Source organism: Ylistrum balloti, unplaced genomic scaffold (genome assembly GCF_031769215.1).
Source record: "Ylistrum balloti isolate Yb309-2 unplaced genomic scaffold, AGI_CSIRO_Ybal_v1 Utg370386, whole genome shotgun sequence".
Classification (NCBI taxonomy): domain Eukaryota; kingdom Metazoa; phylum Mollusca; class Bivalvia; order Pectinida; family Pectinidae; genus Ylistrum; species Ylistrum balloti.
In genome coordinates, this window is record NW_026782268.1 from 659,123 (window position 1) to 686,826 (window position 27,704).

Here is a 27,704-nt window from a genome sequence, read left to right on the forward strand (position 1 = left end):
TCAACGCACTACTTCCTTCCTGGTGTTGCTAACTTCCTCGTGGTAAGTCTGAGTTGGGTTCCGACTACCGGGTTCCGCCTCCGTGCCGGCCTGATCTGCTTCGGTGGTTAAAAGGTCCTCAGCACTGTGGGGTTCTTCCTGGCTTTGGTTCTCCTCCGTCTTATCAGTAGTAGCTGTGCGTTCCCTCTTCTGGTTCTCAGGCCTACATTTGACTTTCGCCTGGCAAATCTTTAAACTCTTCAGGTTCTTTCCCGCAGTTACACTTTGTTTCTGTCGTAATTCCTGTCAGTGCCTGTTGTACAAGTTGAGTCGTTACCGTCATATCTTCTTCACTAGGTCTTTCGTCCTCCCTTCCCCCCCCTCCCCTCTTGGAAGACCCTGTCTGTGTTGTAGCTTGCAGTGGTGTTCCCTCACGGGAACTTAGTGTTGGACTGCCAACCCTTAACACCCATGTACCAGTCTTTCCTGGATGCCATCTGTCTTTCCTAGCCGTCACTGATTGCTCAGTTGCCTTAATACAGCCAAGATGTTTCTACTGCTTCACCGTCGACGTCCAGTTAATACAATAAGGACTAGAATGCATAAATAATTAGACAATTGATACTCCAATCCGCACTGATATAATTGAGAAGGTAATGCCAATATATGATAAAGAATAATAATCACTTCAACTATTTTACGCCAAGCTGTCATAATGTGCCAGGAGATACCGCTATCAAAACTGGTTGCCATGAAGACGGGCAGGTCCTTCTCTCCGTAATGTGGTTCCGATTTGTCTGCAACAGCTACTGACACCGCACCCTGGTTGTAATATAAGTCAACATATCAGAAGGTTTTTAAAAAATATCAATTTTACTCAATAGTAAACAATGGTATAAAGATATGTTTTTAAAATAAATATATGAAAAAGCACATGTTATCAATCTCTTCTTTTATATCAAGCTGTTTCGGTTTGAATTAAATGTTTCAAAACTATCATAGCGACAGAATAAACTGTTTTACTTAAATAATCCACTTTTTAACTAGAAGAAACATTAGTATATAATTATTATTCCATTTACTTTAAAGATTTTTGCTACATACTGTCTGTCCATTGGTCATGCCCTGAGTAAGAATGATGACCCTGCTACATGGGCGGGTAGCCTGTCCGCATGGATAAATACTATTCCATTTTGACGTAATGACACTCATGCTAGCTCCAAATATTCTGTCGCCCTGATCGAGTGACAAACATGAGAGCTTACACACAAGCTGACCATACCTGTCCTCATAACTGAAAATAGATTGTTGATATACAAACTTTACTATTGTTTGTAAAAGTTACATTACATTACGTTACAGATATTAAACATGGATGTGAGTTCGACTGAAAGCATATTCAAAAGCAAGATACATATGGTCATGTACAACACAGCAGAAACTGCCCAAGAAAATTGGAACTAGAAAGTGAAGATGAGTTTCTTGTTCAGAAACAAATGTATCAACTTTGTGATTTTTGTTGTTTTTGTTTTTTTTAATTTCTTTTAAAATTGATATTTTTCTGTTCGAGTTTGGTGGCTAGTTTAGTTTCTAAAAACGAAATCATTGGAATAATAGACATTTATATCGAGTGATCATGAGATCATGTGTAAAGAAATGGGAAGATTTCAGAAATAAAGGCAGAATATATAATTTTTCAAAACTGAACAGGATTAGATAGTAGGAATTAAAAAAAGATCTCCATCAATACAGCCTTATCATTACAATTTCCATCCGCACGCAAAAATATATAATTTCAAGATGTACATGAAAAGGTACATGGACATACTCATAAAAGTTTGAAGTTCATGCAGATTTATTCGTCATCACAAAATAATCAAAGGACATAGGTGTTTTAGGTGACGATTTAAAACTACTTACACAAATTCTGTAGTTGCATGCGTGTCAGTTCGGAAACCATCGAGTTCCACTATATCTTGCTGGTTGTTATACCATCGATTAATGTGTGCCAATTGCTGGACCTCAACTCGCACTTCCTCGTTCTCGCTGACCAATACCCTGTCAGTTATCGACGACAACATGAAGTCCACCTGAAAAAAATTGAATAGTATTATCCATTTTATCATTATCTGAGCATTGTGTATCTACATCAGTCATTGTTTAAAATATCCATAAATACTCCTGAGAATTTCACAGATGTATTGTGTTGTATTTTCTTTTTCTTTTTTTTGGAGTCAAAATCAATCCTTATGTTTAGGTATGAGTCGAAGATGTTTTCATTTGAATCAAAGTCATCTCGTCAAATCAAAAATGGTATGTTTATAATTGACTTTATTCATATGAGACGAAATCACCTCCAAGTCAATCCATAGGTTTTTGATAAGTCAAAGGGAACTCGTATGTTTTAATATGAGTGGAAGTCGTGTCAGAGGTTTCCTTTTGTGTGTCAGTGTAACCTGGGATATATAGCTGGAGTATATCCATATATTGATTTTCTACCAGAAATTATCATGAAGTGAAAATATTTGGCATGACGTCAAACCAGACCTTATGTGAACATTCGTGTTCAGAGTCTCTATCATCTGTTATGTTTAAATTTGGGTCAAAGTTAATCGAAAAATTCAAAAGTTCACATTTTTGCATTGGAATCGAAATTGACCCAGAAATTTTTATTTTTGTAAAAATCACTATTGAGTGATAATTGAACTAGGTATGATGATACTGAACCTGATATCACCATATTTCTATCAAGATTTATATAATAATCACAGCATTATTTGTTGAAACTAATATTGTTTTAAGACGTCAAAATCGAACTCTTAAAATAATAATTGCTAAAATACTAACACATCTATAAGGAATAAAACGGGTGTACAAATATGCATGCATTTAACACCTTCCAACAAAAATTTGATAGGAAATAACATGTTTGATAATCATTAAAACTGCACTACACACCTATAAACCAACAACTGTTGATGAAGTTAGAAACAAAAAGAATTAAGGAATAGAAAGATTAGATATGAAAAATGTGTGTAAATTCTGTATATTGGATAATTTGGACAAACAATATAAAGCATGTCTATATTTTAAAGGATTGAATTTTTTAAAAAGGATTTATAGATGCCATACAGGGTTAGTATACATTTAATCGAAATTTCTTGCTAGAAGATTTGATCAGAGAGGATTTTTTACATAATCAAAAGATAGAAAATCGGGAGGCATAAAAGGAAAATAAAAAGCATTTAGGTTTGGGATAGGAAACTGTACATTGAAGACTAAAGAAAGCTATAAATGTAACATATTCTCACTTGTTCCATTAATGAGTCCGCCGTCTCGTCATCAGCTGAAAAGATGACAGAACGAAAAGGTAATAAATTCAATACAACAAATGTGTTGAATGAAATTTTACATTTTCGTATTCCTATTAGATTTTTCGTATCTAGCAAGGAATTTTCACCTGATTCAGATTTGAAGTTAGTAACTTATTTTTGAATATACTATATTATGGCTTACCTGAACCATATGACGGCAGTTCCTTCTTATTTAGAACAATTTCCTTCTGCCCAAGTACCTTCCTGGCAACGGTTGACATTTTCCACCAGAAATGTTTATTTATTTCCTCATCAAACTGATATTTGCCTCTCCTTGTTGACTTACTTCGAGCTTCAGTTAAAACAAAATTCAGGCCGGCCAAGAAAAAGTTGATTGTAAGAATAGTTGCAATAGATATATACAACCCGAGTAATGTTGTCAAACCAATGTTATCGTTCTTTATTATCTCTTTAAAATGTATCATTCCTATCATAATTTGAAATAGAAAAAGAAACGTTAATTTAAAATCCTTGAAGCCTGGCTCGGAATAGCCATACATCAAATAAATAATACAGGAAAAAGCAATTATGACCAAAAAGGAAATAATTGAAAAGTTGATGACTTCCACGCGAAATATTGAAATTGCCGTTCTCATCAGGTGTAGATAGTAATTAAAAGATAAAGGTTTCAGTAAGTTCAAAATCGCAATAAAGCAAACACTGCCGATGAACATTCTGTACAAAATATCCAACAACTCTACCATCTCGAACGACACAAAGAAACCTGCAAATTAAACAGAGTTAAACTTAGACTTTGCACTAAAATATCTAAAAATAACACAATTGAAGACGAACATGTCAGTTTCATTAAGTACATATTTATTTTTTGTTAAACTATATTTCTGATCAAAAGTTAAATTTGCATAAATAAAATGTTTATACATGTATTCAGTTCTCAAGGTAAAAAATAATTTCCCTAACAGATGCACAATCACCGGAATAATAAATAACAATACAAAGAATACACTGACATGGAAATACTCAAGTGATAGATAACCTTGTTGAACATCATAATATTCCAAGCAATAGCTGATGCAATCAGGTTTATATTTTATCAGGAATCCTACATATAGACAGTTTACTTTTTAAAAGGAAGATAATCCAATAGTTCAAATATTATACTTACCTATATCATTGAATACTCTTTCTACTGCCTCAATGGTACGGTCAATCCTTAGAATATATACCGATATGGCCGCTATAGATAATGTAATCTCCAGAATCACAATCCAAGTACCTAAAGACGTCAGACAGGAACATTTCGTTTTGATGACGGAAACAATCACCAGGATTATCCTCACACATATGATCACAATAAAGATAATCTGGAAGATAAGAACCAAGTAATCGAATGATCCTACATAAGGATACAAATTGGAGGTGGTCGAGTGAAACTTCATGAAGACACCACCGAAAGAGGGCAGCTCAAACACGACTTTGATGTGACTAAAGAGCATAGTATCGCTATTTAGAACGACGGCGTCTACAAAAAGTGCTCGCGTTTTATCGTCAATCCAGATCTGCTGACGTAAGCGGCTGATCGTGTTGCGCGCGACCTCGTTTGTAGGACCAAGGTCTCTAACGTAACCACCTCCACCATAGTCTCCTACTATTCCCATATGGTAAAGTGACTCTGTCTCTGATGCAGTCTTGTACTGGTACGAATAGTGATCTTCATCAATCTCGTTGAAGCAAGACGGGTCATATTTTGCCCAATTGATACAATAAGGAGTTCGTTCTTCTGTCTCTGAAGTCATTTCCGGCGGACACCTATTCATCCAAGGTCGCATTAGATTTGGTATTTCACATTCATCTAAACAGAAAAAATGCCTATATTTAAATTTATCTCCATTAATGTGATCCCGTCTAAAATTATAGATGAAAGATATGAAGAATGCACAAAATAAAAAGAAAAAAAATTAGGTACACTTGAGACAAAATATGAAAACTATCATACACCTGTTTTAGCATTTCTCGTGACAGTGATGCTCAGTCATACAGCTGTTTCATCCTTCAAGTCCGTGATAATAAGGGGCTATATTGTTGAAACCTTAAAAAGGTCTGAGGAAAATCGGTATTGTTTAAAATTAATGTCTGAATAAGATGCAAAATGCTTTTTCCCCAATATTCAATAATTTTGATAATTTTCAATACTGATTGATTTCAAAAGAACATCAAGAACATGAGTATACTCTGAACCTGTCACTATTCAAATAAATTGACGTTTTTACGTGAAAATAAATCCCACGCAAAATTTAAGTGATTAACAGTAACCATATGGAGGTTGTTTTATTCACCTTTTACACGCGTCTGTCGGAGCCGCACTAGGCCAAGGCGATAAAATGGGCCCGCTGACTGCTGTACATATGACGTCATAATGTCACCGTTATAATATTTGAACGGAAACATATTGCTTACAAGTGAAGTTTCCAGCCAATTCCAAATGTCCGCCACCGTTTTCGGCTATGGGAACAAAATAATCAAATGCCACGTTATTTTTTAGTATTGTCGCAACCTGCATTGTCAGTGTGATCTTCCTGGTCAGTTCATCATTCAGTTGGTATTATTTCTTTTCGTAAAATGCATTCTTGTTTGGAAGAAGGAACACAAAAGTTACGGCCATGCAGAATGAATAGATCCTAGATTTGCAGTAATGAAAATCTGTTATAACAGTTTTGATATTAAAACTCACTAAGTTACTACAATTGGTAATTTTCAATGTTTCAATGTATTTTCAAAAGATCATACGCTAACAAAGTTATCTTGAGAGTATAAAAATCACACATTCATAACAATTTCAGTTAAAATGATGATTGTTTGGGTTTGAATTAAACATAATTGTAAGGTAACAATCAACTTACAGATGCAGAGGAATTTATTCTTTTGCCAAGTGCAACATTTTGGTAATAGGCCATTGTCGCATGGTTGTGGGAGCATATGATGGCAACGACGAGAATGTATATGAAATGTAAGAGCCAGCTGAGAATGACACTGTTTAAACGCTTGTCAAGGTGGCATTTGCGACGTCTTTCGCCTACGTCAGCTTCTTGGGAGTCCCCAGTCTTAGGTTTTATAACACCGGACGTATCAAGGTACCATTCACCTTAAACATGAAAAACCGAAAAACAAGTGTTAATTTTTTTTTAAATAGAAAGGATAATTTGTAACATGCTCTTTGATTTAAGACTCGATTGTCTTTTTATTGATCCTCTTTAAATAACATTATGTGTTGGAGGTTATCAACTTTTTATATGGGCAATAACATTTTTCGTGACGTGACCTCAATATGAACTTTTATGGATAATTGTATGCGATATATATTTGTTTTAAATCAAAAAGTTTGTTTATAAGCGACTGTGAGAAATTAACATTGTAAAATGGACCTCAACATAAATACAAAAATGGAGTTGTCAAGACAGATAACCGTAACTAAACGATGGAATATCACATGTCATCATTTCCATCGTTTACGTAATGTGTATGAACCAGATATTGTTAAATGATCGTTATCATTTCCCGATGTGTTATGAAACAGATGAGAAATTTTATTTGTATCAGGGCGGGTTCCTCAAATTCACAAAATGATAAAACACACTCATATGTTTTGATTTTCAAATACTATAGACCAAAAACAGGAAGATGTACACGGAGACTACTGAAAAGTACAAGGAGAATAAGTCCAGGTGTTGTGGAAGAGTAAGCGTCTTCTGCTTCATTGACGACAGAACAGGTTATACAACAAGGAACTAACATGCAAACTAACGAGCATCAAATATTGCTTGATAAAATGTTCACTGTTTAAATTTTTTTACAGCCCATGACCCTTCAGAGATTGGTTTTAATGTAAGAAAACTCTGTTAGACCTACCCCAGGCAATCCGCATGCCGTCAGAGGATGGTATTTCTGTCATCGTTCTCTGTGCTGCACCTGTACACAGCATCGTCATGACAATGGCCATAACTGCCGCCTGGCACCACAGTCATATGATATAAAGTTGAAGGAAAGAACACTATGTACATTGATACAATTCATATGTTTTGAAAAAAAATCATTCCGGCATACCAACATGTCAACTGATTCTTAATTCAAACTCCAGCAGATAAAACTAAGACAAAAAAAAAGAAAAAAATAACAATTCAAACTGGTGTTGCATCTTCTGTTTGATCAACGACACCAGCCATGTAAATCTGAGTTAATTCAAGAAAGTAATGTCACGTTCCCAAATAAGAACAATGTAAACAACAATAGAACTGCCAGGTACACTAACGAACACGAAACATGTTAAGCTTCATATTGCATAAGGAACATTTTGCAATGAGTTAAACGATCATAAAACTGGCTCATAAATCAATTCGACATACAATGTATATGAAATATAAGACAAAATAAGACAATTACCTTACATGGTTCCATAATCAGAATACTCTCCATGATCCCGATAAAAAATGACATCATCCAGTCCACAGTTGTGTCCCGGCCCCATTCAAGGGAATACAGCATCGTGAAAAAGCCTCCAGATATAATTCCCAAGAAAATGAGGCCATACGCGATGAAAATTGACCACCAAGGTAAGCAGTTTACGTTCTCCTTATGATTCCGATTATAGCGTGTCATTTCGTCTCTACATCGCCTGTATTTAAATATGTAAACCACTGCTAGAGAAGGTAATATGGTAACAACGAAAGACAAGAACCCCACATATATCTGTTTGTAGTTCAGTCTGAGAGGTCCTATGGTAACGGAACGACCATCGTCTCCTGACGACCGGAAAAACATGGCCGATGTAACCATGGAAAGAAACAAAATTGCAGCTAGAAGCCAGAGTCTCTGTACACGAGTAAATTTACTGAAGCTTGGGCGCTTCGGGAGAGAGAACCACAGGTTGTCATCGAACATGTACCGCGTGCTAACGTCAACGAACACGGCGTCCATGTCGACCAATGATTCATCTATCATGTGTAGAGTCCGGAAAGTCAGAGCGTCTTCTGTATCCATGGATAGCCATTTACCACATCCGAAAACATACCTGTTGGTGTACCGTAATATATGTTGAGTGGGATAATATTCGTATTTATATCCAGGTAAGAGAGAGTACATTCATATCATATACAGATGATACTAGACTTTTGTTACTGATTTTGCTAAAATTCTATAAACAATTATCAATAAACAAGAATTTTATGTCCAGTCTTATGGCCAATATCTATTTCTTCTCAACTTTTTTATTATTCAAGATTATTCCCCATAACAAAGAGAAACCAACCTCTCATTGTCCATGCCATCACAGACAATAACCTTGTTGAGTAACCATCTTGGTGCTGTTCCAGTATTGTCGTGCCAGATCTGAACGGACTGCAATGGACCAAGATAGTTATCTGACGTCATCACAAAATGTGATGTGGTTCCGCGACCGAAATTCTACAACAACAAAAAAATGGAGATACAATCATGTGACAAAAATTATAATTTAAACTCAAATGCAATCAAATATGAATAAAAGAAAGATTCACATGGAGACCCCTGGAAAAGTATGAGGACAATAAGACTTGTTTCAGAAAGGAAGAAAAAAAAAACCGTTACCCACCTTTCGACGGCCGTCTATCAGTATGCGGGGCCCAGATTCCCCAAACTCTCCAATCATGTTGATGTACACCGTTGCCGTCATGTGTTTGACTGAACGCAGGCCAGTTGACACCGCAAAATAATACATGAAGATCGCCCCAGGTTTATTGTCTATCAAGGGGAGATAATCCCACTGTAATGAAGTAAGCAGTGACATTAAGTGAACGTGTTACCAGAAGTGAAATCAGCTAAGTTATCCTTCTTCCTCTCCTCTTCAATTTGATACAGAAAACAAAATGATAATAATTTCACACTGCATAGTAAATATAATTTAAGTTTCAGTTGTATGGTATTCAATGTATAATGCCACAAGCAAACAATGGAAACAGGGAATAATCCTTTATTTTTCAAATGTTTCACGGCAAGGGGAATAACTCCGTATTTTCTTTCATATTTTAGATGGACAAAGAACAACTCACTGGGAATGTTTTTGCAATCTGAATGAATTATTACTTAATTCTGTCAACAATTTTTATTTCTTGTTTCATTATTATTTCCTTATTTAACTTTCATAATTGTCTAATGGCAATTTATCATTAAAATGAACTTTTATAATATTCTCAAAATTCACAAAACATGGAAATTGGTGCGAATGGAGCAACCCTTTTCTATACTGTATTATCGACGGTAAAATATCTGGTGTCTAATTTTTCAAGGCAAGTATCATCTTCTGCAGCTCTCATAATTTCAGGCCTGCTTATTGTAATATGACAACAGTCTAAAATTGGAAAGAAAATGCTAATTTTTTATAAAGGGGAATTTGAAAAGATAGCACACATATGGTTGTAAATGGAAGTATCAATGTAACAAGGATTATTAACATTGCTTTGTCTGTATGTTGGAGTAAAATGTTTGTGGGAGATGAATGAAAATACAGCCGTTAGAACATTGAACACTTGCGTCTGTTAATTACAACAGGAGCAATGAAGTAGTATACCTATAAATATATGACCTCAAAGCCTATGGTAAAAGTTGATATAGATAAGTGATGGGTCCTAAAACTGTCTGTGTAGAACAAAAATGTAAACCTTGTGCACTTAGGAAACAATATGTATCATATATGAATATTTAAAAAAAAAATCATTTTGTTTATATACATACCAGCTCCGCATCTGACCTATCCAATCGTCTAAGCAGAAGGGAAAGCAACATGAATAGTAAAACCACTACGGTTATAGTCACAAGCACATGCGGTGTGGATGCCAGCCTCTCTCCGAAATTCAGGAAAACAGCGTCAAACTGAATGGGACTTGGGGGTATCAGTAAAGTACTTGCAGAGAAAGAGCCAAAAAAGTTAGATTTGAAATGCACTCGTCCGATGCTTCCTGATGTAATCTACAAAAAGGTGATTACATATATATCATTAATATCCATCAATAGGTTTACTCCTTCATACAATTGGTTACTAAATAGTATGTATATTATAAACCTATGATGAATTCAAACCAAAGTGATTATAATTAGTCATCATCAAGCAAAAATCTTGCCATTACCTCCTTCAAGTTTTAAAATGTGTAGATGATTACTATTATTATTGTAGCTCGTCACACGTGAGTAAGCTAAATCAGTAAACAGATAAGCCATAATGTTGATAAAGAAGGTAAAGCATGTTTTCTAAAATTTCTTGTATCATGTCATCTGATTAGTAATGATTACGTCACTTTCCTTCTCGTACGCTGTGCGAACCCGTGATTTTTTACATAGTTTTGACTTCAGTTCTCTTTTTCCTATCTATGTACTTCGACCATTTTATATTTTGTGTTTATTTAATTTAATGTTTATGATTCTATCATCTTATTTATTGACTACATTTCTCTTTCACCATGTGCTAGTATCAATCGTTAAATTCAAGTTCTGCTACATCCATCTCTGATTTAGATTCAACTATTATCCTATAATAGACAACTGTCTATATAATAAATAATTAAATAACCATTCTAGAACTCCACATGCGATATCTCAATATAATATGCATACAACTGTTTGTGTGGTTTTCTTTTAAAATATTTTTAATTATGAAAATAGTACAAGTACTGGCCTTTAAAATGTTAAATCATTCTAATTACAAATCAAAATTACCTTTAATCCAGAACTCTTCTGCCAGGTGTTTGTTACTGTATCAAAGTACCGGAGGTCTACTCCAACCACCCTCTGCGTCGGCACTGTCTGAGCTGCATCAAAGTATGTAAAATGATAGTAAAATGAAACTTATTTACTCTTGTCCAGGTAGGTGTGGCATAAAATATTTGTCAACACGCTTTGCCTTGTCTAGTATGGCATAAAACCAAATTTACATCATGTTCTGACAGTGCAACAGTTTATAATGTTCATTTGATACAAAGATGGTAATTGAATGAAAAGCTCCGATGCTGGCATTTTTGTAGTAACTATATTGAAGTCATTCACATTAAAAATTATTTTAAACGTCAGTAATCATGTAGCTGGAATGTTCTCAAACTCATCCTCATTTAGATTCAAGTTTAAGTTTCGCACACTGTTGCGATTATCACTGCCTGGAGACGTTTCTTTCAGAATGAGATACATCAATAGTTTTTAAATAACTTATAATACTTGCAAAAAAGCCAGACTAACAAAAAATATCTACCATAATTATCATTACATGTACGACCCTGTTATCAACTTCTCTTATACTCTAAATTAGGAACTCAGACAATATTATTTAAATCCTATTGATATATCTCGTTCTCAAAGAAAGAAGTGATAATCATTAAAGTTACATCAAATTTTGATACCAAATGTTGTAATTTCTACTCTTCAAAGTTTAAATGATACTTACTCGTATCTCGTTTTACAACGATTGTGGTGTCAGCAACTACAATGGTAAAGTAAGAACATTCATACGTATTTAAAATCATACAACAGATTCCTGCATTTTTGCTTTTAAAACATGACTCGAGACCTAAGCACAGACATGTATGTGTTGGCTTTCTATCGTTATTCTATTCTATAATCACTGTGTGTGTAACGCTCATGAGGAACTGTATATAATGTAACACACTATGTGGTTATAATGACACAACAAACAATGCCTATTTCATAGCAAGAGAAAAGAAACCGATCGTTAGGATTAAAATCAAACGAATTAATAATTCATAGTTTGGATTAAGTCTAAAATGAACAGAAAGATATTTTAAAGGGGAGTTAAAGGTATTTATATAGAGGCCATAGGTAAAGGATATTAAATTCGGCATTCTGAAGCCTAGTTGTCACTCTTTTGGAACTTTTCCTGAAGTTCGACGTGATACTCACCTTGACACTGTGTTAGAAGTAACAAAGGGCTGCTGTCCACCGTTCCCTCTACTGACAGAGTGAGGACGCCATCTCGATAGTTATGTTCCAGACCATAGGGCCTGTACTTGGTCACTCGGCTTCTGCCAATTGTTTTCACATAAAAATCAAACTCTCTGGTCGACGGCCTCTGTCCCCGTTCTCGTCCATACACTACACATGGTCCTGTCCCTGGGAGTTGCAACAGCACCATCGCAGCACTCCGATTTGGGGTGAAGGTCACTACAGTCAAGTAGGATCCCTTTTCAGACTGGAGTTCCAGAACGTTATCCCACTGTGCTGATGGTGTTCCTAAATCATCTAAATTTGTGTCGTCATTAATGCTCAAGGTAATTGGATCCTCATTATCTACATAAACAACTTCTTCATTGTTTTCATGAAACATCCCAATTGTCAAAACTCCTGTGTTTATATGTACATTTGACGGTCCTTCTGCCACATATGGGTTATCATTGTATGCCAATATCTGATACAGAAACAAAAACAAAAACTAACAAAAACATATATATAAACAACACACATAAAAATTATACTACGCATACACAAATAAATATAAAATAACTGAAGGGTAAGATTAAGACAGAAAAATGTTGTAAACATGAGACATCCACAACTGGTCAAAAATTGACATGTTTCATCATTTTTGCAAGAGAGCAAAAAAAAAATCAATACTATAAAGATCTCCAGCATGATTGATGAGAAAATGAAAATAAAGATGCTTATTAACAAGCATGCTGAAAGTTTTGTACGAAAGACACACAAAAGAATACAACATTTTGATACAAATTTATAATTAGACAAAATTTAGCTATAAATTCAACATTATAAAACTGTTCACCTGCTCGCCATTGATCCTAACAAAATAAATCATTAATAAAAACGAGGAGAGTTCTGAGAAAAAAAACCAAAACTGGGCGGAAACAAATGTCAAAATCTGCCATTAGAGATACTCTAGCCATAATTCAACATGAAAATTATCGATTGATTTCAAAGAATGTTATACACAATTTATATCTTAACCATGCCACTATTCAAATAAATGAAAATGTGACTGCAGGTTAACCCAAGACTAAGAACTAGATATAGATGCTAAACAAGAAAGAAGCATTTACCAGGAACGATTTTGTAGCGAGAGTAGAATAAACTGTGAATGCTGCCATTTATACAATAGTTTATACTGCAGATGCAAAACAAGAGAAAATCATCTTCCATTTAGACTTAAATGTTTACATTGAAATAAAATAAAAGCAAACCAACTTGTATCGGAAACTTGATTCAACCTTCACAAAAAATTGCTTTCAGGGTAAGGAAATTGAATCTTTGAGTTGAATATTTCTGATGAAATATCAAAAATGAAAATACTGATATTTGCAATTAATGTACTTGCTAGTATAGAGGAAGGCGATAATTAAGACTGCAGTAATAAATTTTTGAACTTTCACATGTTTTAAGATAGTCGTCTTCATTGGTTTTACTAACTTACAATTAGTTTGACCTTGTCTTCTGCAAGTGTCTTCTGCAGAGTTCCCCATTCAGGTAGTGTGACGTCACCAACATCAGTCTTTAAGGTCGCGGGGAGGTGATCGCCTGTTTCACTTTTACCATTAGCATGTACGTTGGAGAGGGAATTATTGAAGTCCTGATCACTATCTAGCACTCTCTTTATCATGGACAATGCACTGGACTCAACTGATGTGAAACTTACGGAAATTTTCTGATAAAGAAATAAACTAAATTCCAAGATGTCTGTTTTATATACAATTTTCTCAATTCTTAAAAATAGACCATAACAGAGTAAATTATCTCGTCCAAGATGATATTATAAACATTTCATTCATAAGAATGATACGAAATCTCTGTGACTTTAAAGAATATGTAAAGTACCTTTTCAAACCCCAGAACCACATACATTTATCAAGATAATTGGATTTAAGCAGATATGATGACATAAATCATGGCAATATGATGTAAAATAAGTATAACAATATAGCTTTATATCAATTTCTAAAGGTAAGATTATGAGTAATATTTTGTGTCCAGATGAATGGGGGAGGGGGGGGGGGTTGGTGTTCCCGAAAATTTGACAGTTTCATTGATAATGTTTCTAAGGATACGGTCAAACATATGTCGTTGTTCTGGAGAAAAGCTATCTGCTATTAACTGTTCATTGATTATAACCCATTGTTATCAATTCATAATGTAGTATTTGTTTTGAGATAACATCAACAATCAATCACATGATCACCATTCACATGGTATGATGTCTAAATATAGTAATGAATATTTCAGTGAATTGTACGTTTGCTATTAAGATCAATACTTTTGATGCGTGTAGATAATGTATACATTTGTAACACCATTACAATGGTCCTACCTTGATCTTTAAGAATCATCGCGGCAAGAGAACCAAACTATCATGGAAATGTTTATCTAAAAGCACGACATGACACAGATCTGTAACCCAATATTTCATTTTGCGTAACATTACAAGTTATGAAACAAATTGACGTTAGTGTGGAAAAATAACAATTTAAATAATTGAAGCATCATTATTTGTCAAGAATTGCCAGAAATAATTTTCAATAATGACATAGAAATTTATATCCACCCAATATATTAACCTGAAGGAGAATCTAGCTCCAACTCAGAAACATAGATGTTGAAGTTACATTTGGATAAATCCAAATTACTTTCATTTGGGAAATCTTTCTATATATATGAACCCTACCACTGTATCGATAAGGTCATCGATAAAAGAAGATTGCAGAAAGGCTAGATCTTGGATTAATAACTGTCAACAATATCACGTGTTTATCCTTATACGGAGCCAGTATATGCAGTCCATACATACAGAAGGACATTTTAAAAAATTGAAAACATACACCATGTTTAAAGAAACAAGTTATGAAGACAGGTAAAATATGTGTAAAAAAAATTAAACCAGAGGTATAAAGTTTTACAAAATAACTTCCATGTTCATACATAAAATCGCACAGCACAACAATATGATAAAACAACATACCTCACAAGTGCCAGTGCAGGTGTGGGACAAAGATGATACTTTGTCTGTCAGTTTTAGTATGTCTGAAAGAAAGCGAAAACTTTATAAATGGGTGAATAGTCAGGTTAAGTTAAGATGTCCTTCCTTAATGTGTACTTGTTTGTTCGATAAAGCAGATATACCACAGTTTACACAGGAAATAAACAAGACTTTTGTTATACCAATGTTATAACATCTTAAAAAAAGAAAATACAAAAACGTCAATGAAATTAAAATCAAAACTCAAAACAAAGGCAAACCAGGAAGAAAGAATGATTCACAGTCTCCTGAAAAGTATAAGGAAAATAAGATAAGGATTTCCGAGGCTTCTGCTTCATAAATATCAAAAACTCTTTTCATTTCGCCCTTCAGTTTCTTTCTTTTTTTCTCACCATACCTTCTGCAACTTTCTCGTTTTCTTCCGAGGAACCGTTCAGAGATATGGTGACTCTCACACTACTTTCCATTATACTGGCCACGTATTCCTATGAAATGGAGATCACAGATTACAAGATATGTTACATATATAACCAAGATTCAGTGCAAGGAATTATGGTGCTTCAATACAAGTAATTATTAAAAATATGTAAAAAAAAAAAAAAAAAAAAATGTTAAGATTGAATTTTCATGCATGATGACTTTTTCTTGTTTCAAAGATCCTTCTAGCACACAGAAGGTAAAACTTATTGTAGTCCCAAGAAGACTTTAATGTACACAACCACTCAATCATCTTCAACTTGCACATCTGTATATAAGTTAGCAATCAATTTGATTAAGCACTACACCAGCCACTCCTGTTCGATATTATGGTCTACATTCCCTATCAAAAATGAAGCAATAAAAAAAATTAAGGTAGATATACAGTCCAGTGATATAGATATTCATGATAACTAATTGGGGAAAGTGTGCTTGTTTATATACATATATGAGATTAGATAATGCATTTTGGGAATAGCACGAGATGAAGTCATTATTTAATCTGCAGCATGTACCTTAAAACAAACATAATATCCCAGTGCTAAAAACATTTAAGTTTACAAGTGATACAACTATCGCATTGTCAACAAATTCCAACAAAAAATAGATCTTCATCATTTTGTTCAAAATAGTCTCTCAAATGTTCTCAATAAATCAAAATGCTACTTTTAATCATTAATGGCATAGAAATTCCTCCCTCTTTCAAGCCAAGTTGTCGATAGATTGGGGTCAGGATGTTCTCGGAATTTTTTTCATCTCAATAGTGGTTTATATTGATTCATTGCGAACATGTCTAACTCTGAATGATAATGGTATTTGTTCATTAAAGAAGAACGATAAATAGTGGAAATCATGAAGCGATAGGAGACCAATCCAAATCTGTTGACATGTTTCTATCATTCTGTATGGAATTAAAAGTAGGAGAAAATACAAGGTAACATATGATCACATTTAATTGAGATACAGATAGTACAAATCGGTATGATAACTGACTTGAACTGTTATTGTAGTTATCAATATTCTGATATTACCGACAAGCTCACTTAATGCGAAAAAAAAGAATCGGAATAAGTCGTTAATCATCATCTTACTTCCAATACTTTTGTTAACAAGTGTGGAACAATGTATACCGGTCCCATATCAATGATGAATGAATTGTTGTCTCGTGATGAAAAAAATATATAAAAATGAAAAAATATCAGTCCAAATACCATTTCATATCCTTACATCGTAAAGTCTACAAAATTTGAACAAAATATGTTGAAAACTGAGGAAGATGAACTTAAGACAAAATCAAAGATATGAAAAAACAAAGGGCAATAACTCTTGTTTAGTCAAAATGCTATACAGGAAAACGATTCAATTTCAGTCATAAAGTCTCCAGAGTTTGAAAGAGATCGGTTGAAATATATATAATAGCGTATAGCTGCTAAGCTGAGATAGACAACTCACCAACTGTACAGCAATATTTTTGTCAGCATCAAGACTGTTGAGGACGTTCAGTGTTGAGGAGATAGACGAGGTCACATCACTGACAGTTTGGCTGCTATTTGCACTATTTTTCAAACCCACCAGTCCTTAAATATATATCAATATTTTAGATAGAATCCATCCTCGATACTCCAGGGATGACGATCATTTTCGCGATCTGCACCCGTGGAAAATGTCATGGCAAAATTGAAGGCACAAGCGAAGTAACTTGGTTGGGTTCAGGAGAAAAAGAGTCGGACCAATCACAGGTGATACCTTCCTTTTGAAAATAACAAAGGACCTACACCAACTTGAAAGCCATTACAATATACCATCATACAACTTCGAGTTTCGTTTGATGTATATCAAAGAATTAAACCAGCATTTTTGTCTTGTCCTCAAGGTGTCGCATAAGGATTATTCAGTATTGCCATGACTTGTTCCAGGGGTGCAGAGACGGAAAGTGATAGTAACTCCTCGAAAATTGTGGATGGATAGATTAATTGAATTTAGAGAATTAAGAATATCAATATTTCAGAATACACTTCTATTTTAACTTCACTTGTGTGTAGAATAAAAAGAAACATGGATGTAAGGATTCTGTCTGGCAGTTTCAAAAGATCTCCATCTTTTTCAATATTATTATCATGATCAAATACAGGAGTACATATACCAACATAATAAAAACAGGAGGATGATAACCATCAACAAAGCCATATCATAAAACATGTTTTGCTGTTGTTCTGTTACTCCTCTACAGAATTGTTTTATTTCGTGTATAAATGCCACTTTCTTGTCTAAGATGATCTTTTTGTCACATTACAGTGATGTGTGAAGTTGTTAAATGTTTTTGATAAATAAACAGAGTACATTTAAATCTAAAACGTGAAATACATCCGGTGAAACTGTTTTGTTGACGTGAGACATGTTTTTATTCATTTAGTTTCAGTTATAAATACATTTCCATAGAGCAAAATAGGGAAATATCTATAATATTGCAATTACATATTTTCATAGACACACTGTTAAACAACGCAAAAATCTCTAAATAATGGTTCAAGCATTATGCACACATGTAAGTTTTTGTAGATGACCCTATATGTGTTCTAATCTAAAGCATTATTGTGCCTCTCTACAACATTATATTAATAAATAAAGGTAAAACTGAATATAAAGATAAACTTACTTTGATCAACGGCTGGATTCACAGTGGTAGAAACTTACTTTGATCAACGGCTGGATTCACAGTGGTAGAAACTTACTTTGATCAACGGCTGGATTCACAGTGGTAGTGACTTTCGTTGTTGTAGTAGGCACTGATGTTGATGTTGTAGTTGCTGGCATCGTGGTAGTAGTTGGTTGTGTCATGGTAGTCGTTGTTGGTGGTGTTGTTGCTGTTGGTGAATAATCAAACATAGAATTTGTCTATTCTTTCTTTTCACGTACAAAATACTTTACATTTCAATGCAATATTCTTTAAGATATTCATTAATCAGTTATCTGTGTTATATTAATTGTTACATCAAATTGGGTACCTCTTATTTATTTGCCAGCATATTTTTGACATTCTGCTGCTTTTTATGCTATAAATAATTGATGTTAGATCAAATCAGTTAACTTTATAATATATGCCGTAGTAACTTACATCAACACTCATGCAATATACTTACATAGAGTTGTTACTGCTACTGTTGCTTCTGCTTCTGTTGTTTCTGCTACTGTTGTTTCAGCTACTGATGTTTCTGCTACTGTTGTTTGTTCTTCTGTTGTTTCTGCTACTGTTGTTTCTGCTACTGTTGTTTGTTCTTCTGTTGTTTCTGCAATTGTTGTTTCTGCTACTGTTGTTTGTTGTTCTGTTGTTTCTGCTATTGTTGTTTCTGCTACTGTTGTTTGTTCTTCTGTTGTTTCTGCTACTGTTGTTTCTGCTATTGTTGTTTCTGCTACTGATGTTTGTTCTTCTGTTGTTTCTGCTATTGTTGTTTCTGCTACTGTTGTTTCTGCTACTGTTGTTTGTTGTTCTGTTGTTTCTGCTATTGTTGTTTCTGCTACTGTTGTTTCTGCTACTGTTTGTTCTTCTGTTGTTTCTGCTACTGTTGTTTGTTCTTCTGTTGTTTGTTGTTCTGTTGTTTCTGCTACTGTTGTTTGTTCTTCTGTTGTTTCTGCAATTGTTGTTTCTGCTATTGTTGTTTCTGCTACTGTTGTTTCTGCTACTGTTGTTTGTTCTACTGTTGTTTCTGCTACTGTTGTTTGTTGTTCTGATGTTTCTGCTACTGTTGTTTGTTGTTCTGTTGTTTCTGCTATTGTTGTTTCTGCTACTGTTGTTTCTGCTACTGTTGTTTGTTTTTCTGTTGTTTCTGCTACTGTTGTTTCTGCTACGGTTGTTTCTGCTACTGTTGTTTGTTCTTCTGTTGTTTCTGCTATTGTTGTTTCTGCTACTGTTGTTTCTGCTACTGTTGTTTGTTGTTCTGTTGTTTCTGCTATTGTTGTTTCTGCTACTGTTGTTTCTGCTACTGTTGTTTCTGCTACTGATGTTTCTGCTACTGTTGTTTCTGCTACTGTTGTTTGTTGTTCTGTTGTTTCTGCTATTGTTGTTTCTGCTACTGTTGTTTCTGCTACTGTTGTTTGTTGTTCTGTTGTTTCTGCTATTGTTGTTTCTGCTACTGTTGTTTCTGCTATTGTTGTTTCTGCTACTGATGTTTCTGCTACTGTTGTTTGTTCTTCTGTTGTTTCTGCTACTGATGTTTCTGCTACTGTTGTTTCTGCTACTGTTGTTTGTTGTTCTGTTGTTTCTGCTATTGTTGTTTCTGCTACTGTTGTTTCTGCTATTGTTGTTTCTGCTACTGTTGTTTCTGCTATTGTTGTTTCTGCTACTGTTGTTTGTTTTTCTGTTGTTTCTGCAATTGTTGTTTCTGCTATTGTTGTTTCTGCTACTGTTGTTTGTTTTTCTGTTGTTTCTGCAATTGTTGTTTCTGCTATTGTTGTTTCTGCTACTGTTGTTTGTTCTTCTGTTGTTTCTGCTATTGTTGTTTCTGCTACGGTTGTTTCTGCTACTGTTGTTTGTTGTTCTGTTGTTTCTGCTATTGTTGTTTCTGCTACTGTTGTTTGTTCTTCTGTTGTTTCTGCTACTGTTGTTTCTGCTATTGTTGTTTCTGCTACTGTTGTTTGTTCTTCTGTTGTTTCTGCTACTGTTGTTTCTGCTACTGTTGTTTGTTGTTCTGATGTTTCTGCTACTGTTGTTTCTGCTACTGTTGTTTCATCTACAGTCGTAGTTGCTTGAAATTAAACATTATTTAATTAACTAAAAGCTAACTCTTAGAATTCTTGTCTCAACAATGTGGGGGCCAAATTCTTAGAAAGGATAAGGAGATAATGCGTATATATGTACGCTTGTATAGCAGTCTCTTTATAAACTTAACCAACTCCAATATTTGTATTTATCGAAACGGATACATAGCAATTAGATTTGCTTTCAATGAGAATGCATGGTGTTTAATTATAACCCTGCATTTCCATTTACTGCTTCCGGCGTAGAATGGTATTGTGAGGTTCACTTTACCATACTACACTGGTATATCATAGCATTTAAATTTATCTTGTCGCAGTGCTCATAATGTCTATAAGTCTTTTTTCAATTAAGTTGTTTGTCAATGCTTTTTGATTGTAATATTTTGTTTTTATTTTATATCATCCATTGTTATGAAAGGTTTATAAACAGAATATAACAGTATTATCATTCGTCTATTGTTTTTGGTGTACAACCTGAAACCTAAAAGTTTTTTCTTTTTTCTTTTAAAGTGGATATTTTTGTAACGAGTGATTCAAAAATGAAATTTTATTTCAAACAAAATCTGTATAGGGATGACAGCGTATTTCACATTTCATGCCACATCTTTGATACATATATATATATATATATATATATATATATATATATACCGAACGAAGAATTTCAACAATACGTCAACAGTGTAATTTCTGCCATTGTTGTAACAGTATGATTGTGTTATGACAGACATGAAGCCTAATATTCAATATTAAGAGTAGTTCCTGGTCTTTCATTGTTCAGTATGATATTTAACTTCACAAAGATAACAGAAAAAAGTGAGTATCACTGAATTTGATTAATTAACAATTAATTTAAGAAAATGAACGAAGTATTTCTATTTTTTAATGATATGAGTAATAGTACAAAACCAAGATATCTAAGAAATATCATGCTTATCAAAGGAACTGCAAAATTTAACATCTATGGCATCATTAAAGAATACCTCTTGCAGAAAAATTGATCCCTGTATCAAACTTAAATGAGTACGCTGTAAAAAATACTACACTTAGAGATTAAAAGGTTTACTAGTACTTCTAGCTTTCAAGGAGTGCCCTTGTCACCTACCTGCTCACCGACTTGCCTCTATAGTTCTCATTCATTACCCCTGGTATCCTACCTGCTAATACCGCCATAGTCACACTTACCCCCCTGGTATTCTACCTGCTAATACCGACATAGTCATACTTGCTCCCTAGCGTCCCACCTGCTAATACCGCCATAGTCACACTTGCCCCTGGTATTCTACCTGATAATACCTCCATAGTCACACTTGCCCCCCTAGTATCCTACCCGCTAATACCGCCATAGTCACACTTGCCCCTAGTATCCTACCTGCTAATACCGCCATAGTCACACTTACCCCTAGTATCCTACCTGCTAATACCGCCATAGTCACACTTGCCCCTGGTATTCTACCTGATAATACCTCCATAGTCACACTTACCCCCCTAGTATCCTACCTGCCAATACCGCCATAGTCACACTTGCCCCTGGTATCAAACTTAAATGAGTACGCTGTAAAAAATACTACACTTAGAGATTAAAAGGTTTAATACCTAGCCAGGAGTCACACTGCTCACCGACTTGCCTCTATAGTTCTCATTCATTACCCCTGGTATCCTACCTGCTAATACCGCCATAGTCACACTTGCCCCTGGTATTCTACCTAATACCTAGACCATAGTCACACTTAGCGTCCCACCTGCTAATACCGCCATAGTCACCTGCTAATACCGCCATAGTCACACTTAACCCCCTAGTATCCTACCTGCTAATACCGCCATAGTCACACTTACCCCTAGTATCCTACCTGCTAATACCGCCATAGTCACACTTGCCCCTAGTATCCTACCTGCTAATACCGCCATAGTCACACTTGCCCCTGGTATCCTACCTGCTAATACCGACATAGTCACAATTACAACTAGTATCCTACCTACTCATACCTCCATAGTCACACTTACCTCCCTAGTATCCTACCTGCTAATAACGCCATAGTCACACTTACCCCTGGTATCCTACCTGCTAATACCGCCATAGTCACAATTACAACTAGTATCCTACCTACTCATACCTCCATAGTCACACTTGACCCTAGTATCCTACCTGCTAATACCGACATATTCATACTTGCCCCTAGTATCCTACCTGCTAATACCGCCATAGTCACACTTGCCCCTGGTATCCTACCTACTCATACCTCCTTAGCCACACTTGCCCCTGGTATCCTACCTGCTAATACCTCCATAGTCACACTTGCCCCTGGTATCCTACCTACTCATACCTCCATAGTCACACTTGCCCCTAGTATCCTACCTGCTAATACCGACATATTCATACTTGCCCCTAGTATCCTACCTGCTAATACCGCCATAGTCACACTTGCCCCTGGTATCCTACCTGCTAATACCGCCATAGTCACACTTACCCCCCTAGTATCCTGCCTGCTAATACCGCCATAGTCACACTTACCCCCTGGTATCTTACCTGCTAATACCTCCATAGTCACTCTTACCCCCTGGTATCTTACCTGCTAATACCTCCATAGTCACTCTTACCCCCTGGTATCTTACCTGCTAATACATTCACAGTCAGGGTTTTATTTGCTGATCCCAAAGCGTTTATTCCAAAGCATTGGTAAATGCCGCTTTGTGTATAACCGATTTCCAGTAATGTCAAAGACGGCTGTGTAGGGGTTGATCCTAGAACTGAAACGTCATCTGTATAGATCAAAATACCGTCCTGATACCAAAACACCGCCGAAAGGCTTGGGTACGATACAAAGTTGCATACTAAGGTGACGTTATCGCCCTCTGTTGGTGTATAATATGTTTGCGGCAGTGTCACAGTCGGAATACCTGTGTAGACAAAACAAATAGTTTTAACAAAATGAACACAATACAGAAAATACTGCCATATCTTAATTCAAACTGTTATTCTACAAAACTAGGGCAAAATATGATAAAATAAAAAAGATAATCTACACGTCAACTTCTGATCAAGCAGAATAAGAGCATTATTAAGTAGTGATTTATATTGGGTTATCAATACCACAACATGTAGTGCAACAATCATCACGTTTTATGGTAAAATATTTTAGCAATTATTAATTTAGTGATAACACTTTGTAAACTTTTGGCATATGTCAAACACTATGTAAATTTATATCCACAAAGCATTGTACTAATGTAATGTACTGATATAACGTATAACTGTAATTCTATACCCACAAAGCGTTGTACTTATATAACCTACTTCATTTTTAATAGAACATTTGTTCCATTGCTTAAGCTATCTTTCGGATGCTTCACCATGTTAAAAAGTATTCCCTTTACTATACGTGATATCCTGACCGTGACTGTTGACCAAGTTTTCCTCAGTTATAACTACCATCTTAACCCACACAGATGATTTGCTAAATACTGGACCCTCTTATATGTCTGATAACCAATTACTTGTCTTGCCTAAAAAGTTAACAACTGTTCCGCTTGTTTCAAGAATGATCCTGTCGCCTACTACGCTATGAAACACTCTGCCCTTGTATGGTCTCCAATAAGTAAAATGGTCCTCGCCGTGTCCTTTGTTGTATCTATATACTGATGTTTGCCGAACTTTTGACTGAAAGTTCGCTCTCATACGAAATTTATTTTATCACCAGCTGAACCATTGACCATTGTCTTCTATGTTGCATCTGTAAAATAACTTCTTCTGGAAATATTAACTATTTCCTTAAAGAACTATCAACAATCACCTATTTAGATACTTAACGAACTATTGACCATCATTTTTGCCTAACTTGTGAACACAGTCCCCATGTTTTATTAGTTTTTCAATCATCAGTTGACCTTTTGACCTCTGACATTTGTCATATGACAAATTCCCCGTCAAACTGTCCTTTATCACACCAAATAAATGTCTGCTGTTGACTATTTCTTACTTACTTGATACAACATTCACCCATGCACTTGCCAGTGCGGATCCGTAGCTGTTTGTTCCTTCACAGGTATAATTCCCGCTTTCATAATACTCAATGGCGAAAATTTTTAAGCTGGGCGCAGAGTTGGAACCACCAAAGAAATCGACATTATCTATAACAATTTTTGACGAGTTCAAAATCCATTCTACAGCATGTAATATTGGGTTTGACACTACGCTGCAATCAATGGTTACGTTGTCTCCTGCATTCACCGTGTAAAAGTGTTGAGACATCGTCACAATCGGGAGACCTAAAAAAAATTAAAAAAAAAAAAAATTTAATTAAAAAAAGGCATCATGACATATTATCAATTGCAATTTGTTAATTTCTTATCCACATACACTCATATACAGGTTCTGGTGTCAGACAGGTACTGAAAGAGGCTTTTTCAAAGAGGCCACTTGTCTGATTTTTATGAAATGGTCTCAAGCGGGTGTGGATTAACATATATTCAAATCCTAAGAATGCACTCTGTAGACTCCTGTGACGTCAGCAATTTGCCTAGTACTTATATCTATATATGTATTTTACGATTAGTCAGATTTAAATTATCACAAGAGTTCCTCCGAACTGTATGTGTCGCCTGCGTAAAGTGTCATGGTCACCCAGAAATTGACTTGGATGTCAAAACTAATCTGTACCCTTCCAACAGGAAGCTATATACCAAATTTTTATTTCTTTAACTCAAAGCATAACCAAAGAAAGTCCAGAAAACAATATTCCCAGAGAATTTTCTAAGTTAAAAGGGACATTACTCTGCCCAGAAGGGTCACAGACAGCCGGAAATCGAACTTAATCTGAACCCTTCCAACAAGAAGCCATGTACTAAATTTCATTTTGATAACTCAAAACATTACCGAAAAAAGTCCGGAAAACTTTCGTACAACATCCTATTGCAGAGACATGTGTGATCTGTTTTCACATCCTTAACAGAGGTATTATGACGATGAGTTAACATGCTCTGTACCTATTTGGTTTACTATATCAGTTGGGGACAATGAGCAAGGAACGTGTGGCGTAATGACCTCAACTTGCACAAAGTAGTCCAAGCCAAAGTTCACCGTGTCAGCCAATCAAACCGACTTTAGAGTTGATACCATGTGTGTATATAAACTATTTTATTTGTGAATAGTTTTAATGGTTAATAGATGCATTGGGAACTAAATGGCACGGATAGTTTGTTTTAGGTAAGTTTAAAGGCATGTAAAAACTGACCAGACATACCAATAAGTGAATATAAACATCATCATTTGTTTTCGAAAATTTCAGTTTCAGTCTCAAACCGTACACTTATTAAGCAGAAAACTCAAATATTACAATTTGTACTCAAATATTCTATAAGTAAGAAACATTTTGTTAAACATTTCATTTTGACCCTCATTTCCTTTTAGGAGCTCACATCATTCTGATCTTTTGAATTACATGCTATGTTCAGCCGACTTTAAGTAGATTCCTGCAAAATTGTACTTGAGGCACGCAAGTGAATAACAAATTTTGAAGCTTAGGATTCGACTGAGAAAAATCCAAAGTTATCGAAAAAAAATGTCAAATTCCAGACAGGGAGATTAATCAGTGATTGACTTCAGAATGACTCAAATAAAAACAGATATGTTAACACCATCTTAATTCAAATACACAGTCGATGAAACCAGTGCATGCTATGAAAGATTTACACGGAGGCAACAAGCTCAGTAGTTCCGGAAGGGTAAACGGTTTTTTGTTATTTTTTACATCGATGACATCCATTTTAACCTACCTTCCGTCTCGGTGACCAGTAACGTCATTACCGTACCAGAAGCAGTACCATAGGAGTTTGCAACCTCACAGTAGAATGTACCGCTATCATTCAGGGCCGGATTAAGGATTGTAATTGCCGTCGTAGATGTTGTTGCACCGGAATATTTCGTGCCGTCAATTACTACAACATCGACGGAATGTTCGGAGACAACTTTATACCACGTGACAGTATCGATGTTTGGATATGCGTAGACATCACATGGTAAATCCACATCTACACCTATGGTTGAAAAATGTTCCGGGTCTGAACTGCCAATTATCGGTGGCCCCATCGCTAAAATATGTAAAAAAAAAATTAATTCATAACATTTTAATTGGATTCGCCCACAAGTCAATAATTATATTTATCCTGCAACTCCGCCGCCATTGTCAGAATACACCTATCACATATATTTTTGCCGTATTAGGCAGTGACGGAAATTAGCTGCACGTGCTTTCTACAAAGTTACACTCCTGATTTACTTGGATATGTCATTTGAAATATTAATAAATGTCTTTATAAGTGACTTTATTTGTTGCTACAAACTAGATTTTTTCACAATGATATAAAAAATTACTTTTCATATCTATTGAAGTGTGGAATTATATTTCCGGACGGAGTAATTATTTTGACGTGCATCATCAACGTCCGGTAAACAAATATTGAATACAGACCTAACAAGTTGGTGGTCTGAATTTTCACTACGGCTGATACAAAATATTTGAAATATACAGATATCATATAATGATTGATGGGCCTGATATCTTTATAATTTACATCAGAAAAAAAATGTGAAGAATTTTGTAGGACAAAGCGAAATGACAACGTTAGGAAAACGTTAATTATGTAACATTTATTTTTTTTAAATGTTCTGTAATTGTTGGAATCAAATAAATAGATTTTATGGAAAACATATAACACTTACTCGTATTAGAAGAGTCTACTGGCTGTAGAACTAATCCCGGCGTAAGAAGAATACACCAGAATAATCTTATGAGTTCCATTTCCTGAAGTAGAATAATGAATCATTAACAAACGAAATTATAAGATAAACGAAAAATAAAATTACTTGGTTGATTCACGATTTATTAATTCAGTTCGATAGATCCAGGATCCAACTATAGAGTGAATAACGTTGGCAACGAAAAGTAAAAAATAAAAAAATGTCGATATGATTATAACATTTCATAATATACTTTGACACAGACTTATTTGTTTATCCACAGAGACGACTTTCGTAAGTTTATATAGTAACCTTTATAGCAATCAAAATTTAGGCATCCAGTCGACGATTGCTCTCATTTAATTCCTAATTGTGCTGTTTTCATTAACTAAAGTCCCTCTGTCTACTCTAA

General features: G+C 34.9%; 1 protein-coding gene across 1 annotated transcript; it reads right to left on the minus strand.

Annotated features, from left to right (window-relative positions):
• On the minus strand, positions 1-26,641 carry LOC132554151 (location of vulva defective 1-like). The gene is made up of 26 exons (XM_060218452.1): positions 26,329-26,641; positions 24,538-24,822; positions 18,942-19,556; positions 18,534-18,665; positions 17,254-17,378; positions 15,722-15,809; positions 15,307-15,368; positions 13,768-13,998; positions 12,246-12,750; positions 11,773-11,808; positions 11,055-11,146; positions 10,077-10,310; positions 8,938-9,108; positions 8,617-8,771; positions 7,752-8,379; positions 7,221-7,320; positions 6,215-6,456; positions 5,651-5,816; positions 4,480-5,166; positions 3,868-4,077; positions 3,496-3,645; positions 3,291-3,325; positions 1,900-2,069; positions 1,084-1,273; positions 667-801; positions 1-219 (listed from the first exon to the last, which is right to left on the minus strand). Exons 1-26 carry the CDS (start codon positions 26,639-26,641, stop codon positions 1-3), a joined length of 5,976 nt encoding a protein of 1,991 aa, XP_060074435.1.
• Between the last annotated feature and the right edge of the window lie 1,063 nt (positions 26,642-27,704).

Excerpts from the sequence above, each read along its gene's own strand:
- LOC132554151 (XM_060218452.1), bottom strand. The coding sequence starts at position 26,641 with ATGGGGCCACCGATAATTGGCAGTTCAGACCCGGAACATTTTTCAACC. Across the intron at positions 18,666-18,941 it reads AGTAGCAGTAACAACTCTAT|CAACAACACCACCAACAACG; the intron begins GTAAGTATATTG and ends ATTCACCAACAG. Across the intron at positions 15,810-17,253 it reads AAAATATTGCTGTACAGTTG|GAATACGTGGCCAGTATAAT; the intron begins GTGAGTTGTCTA and ends TCCATTTCATAG.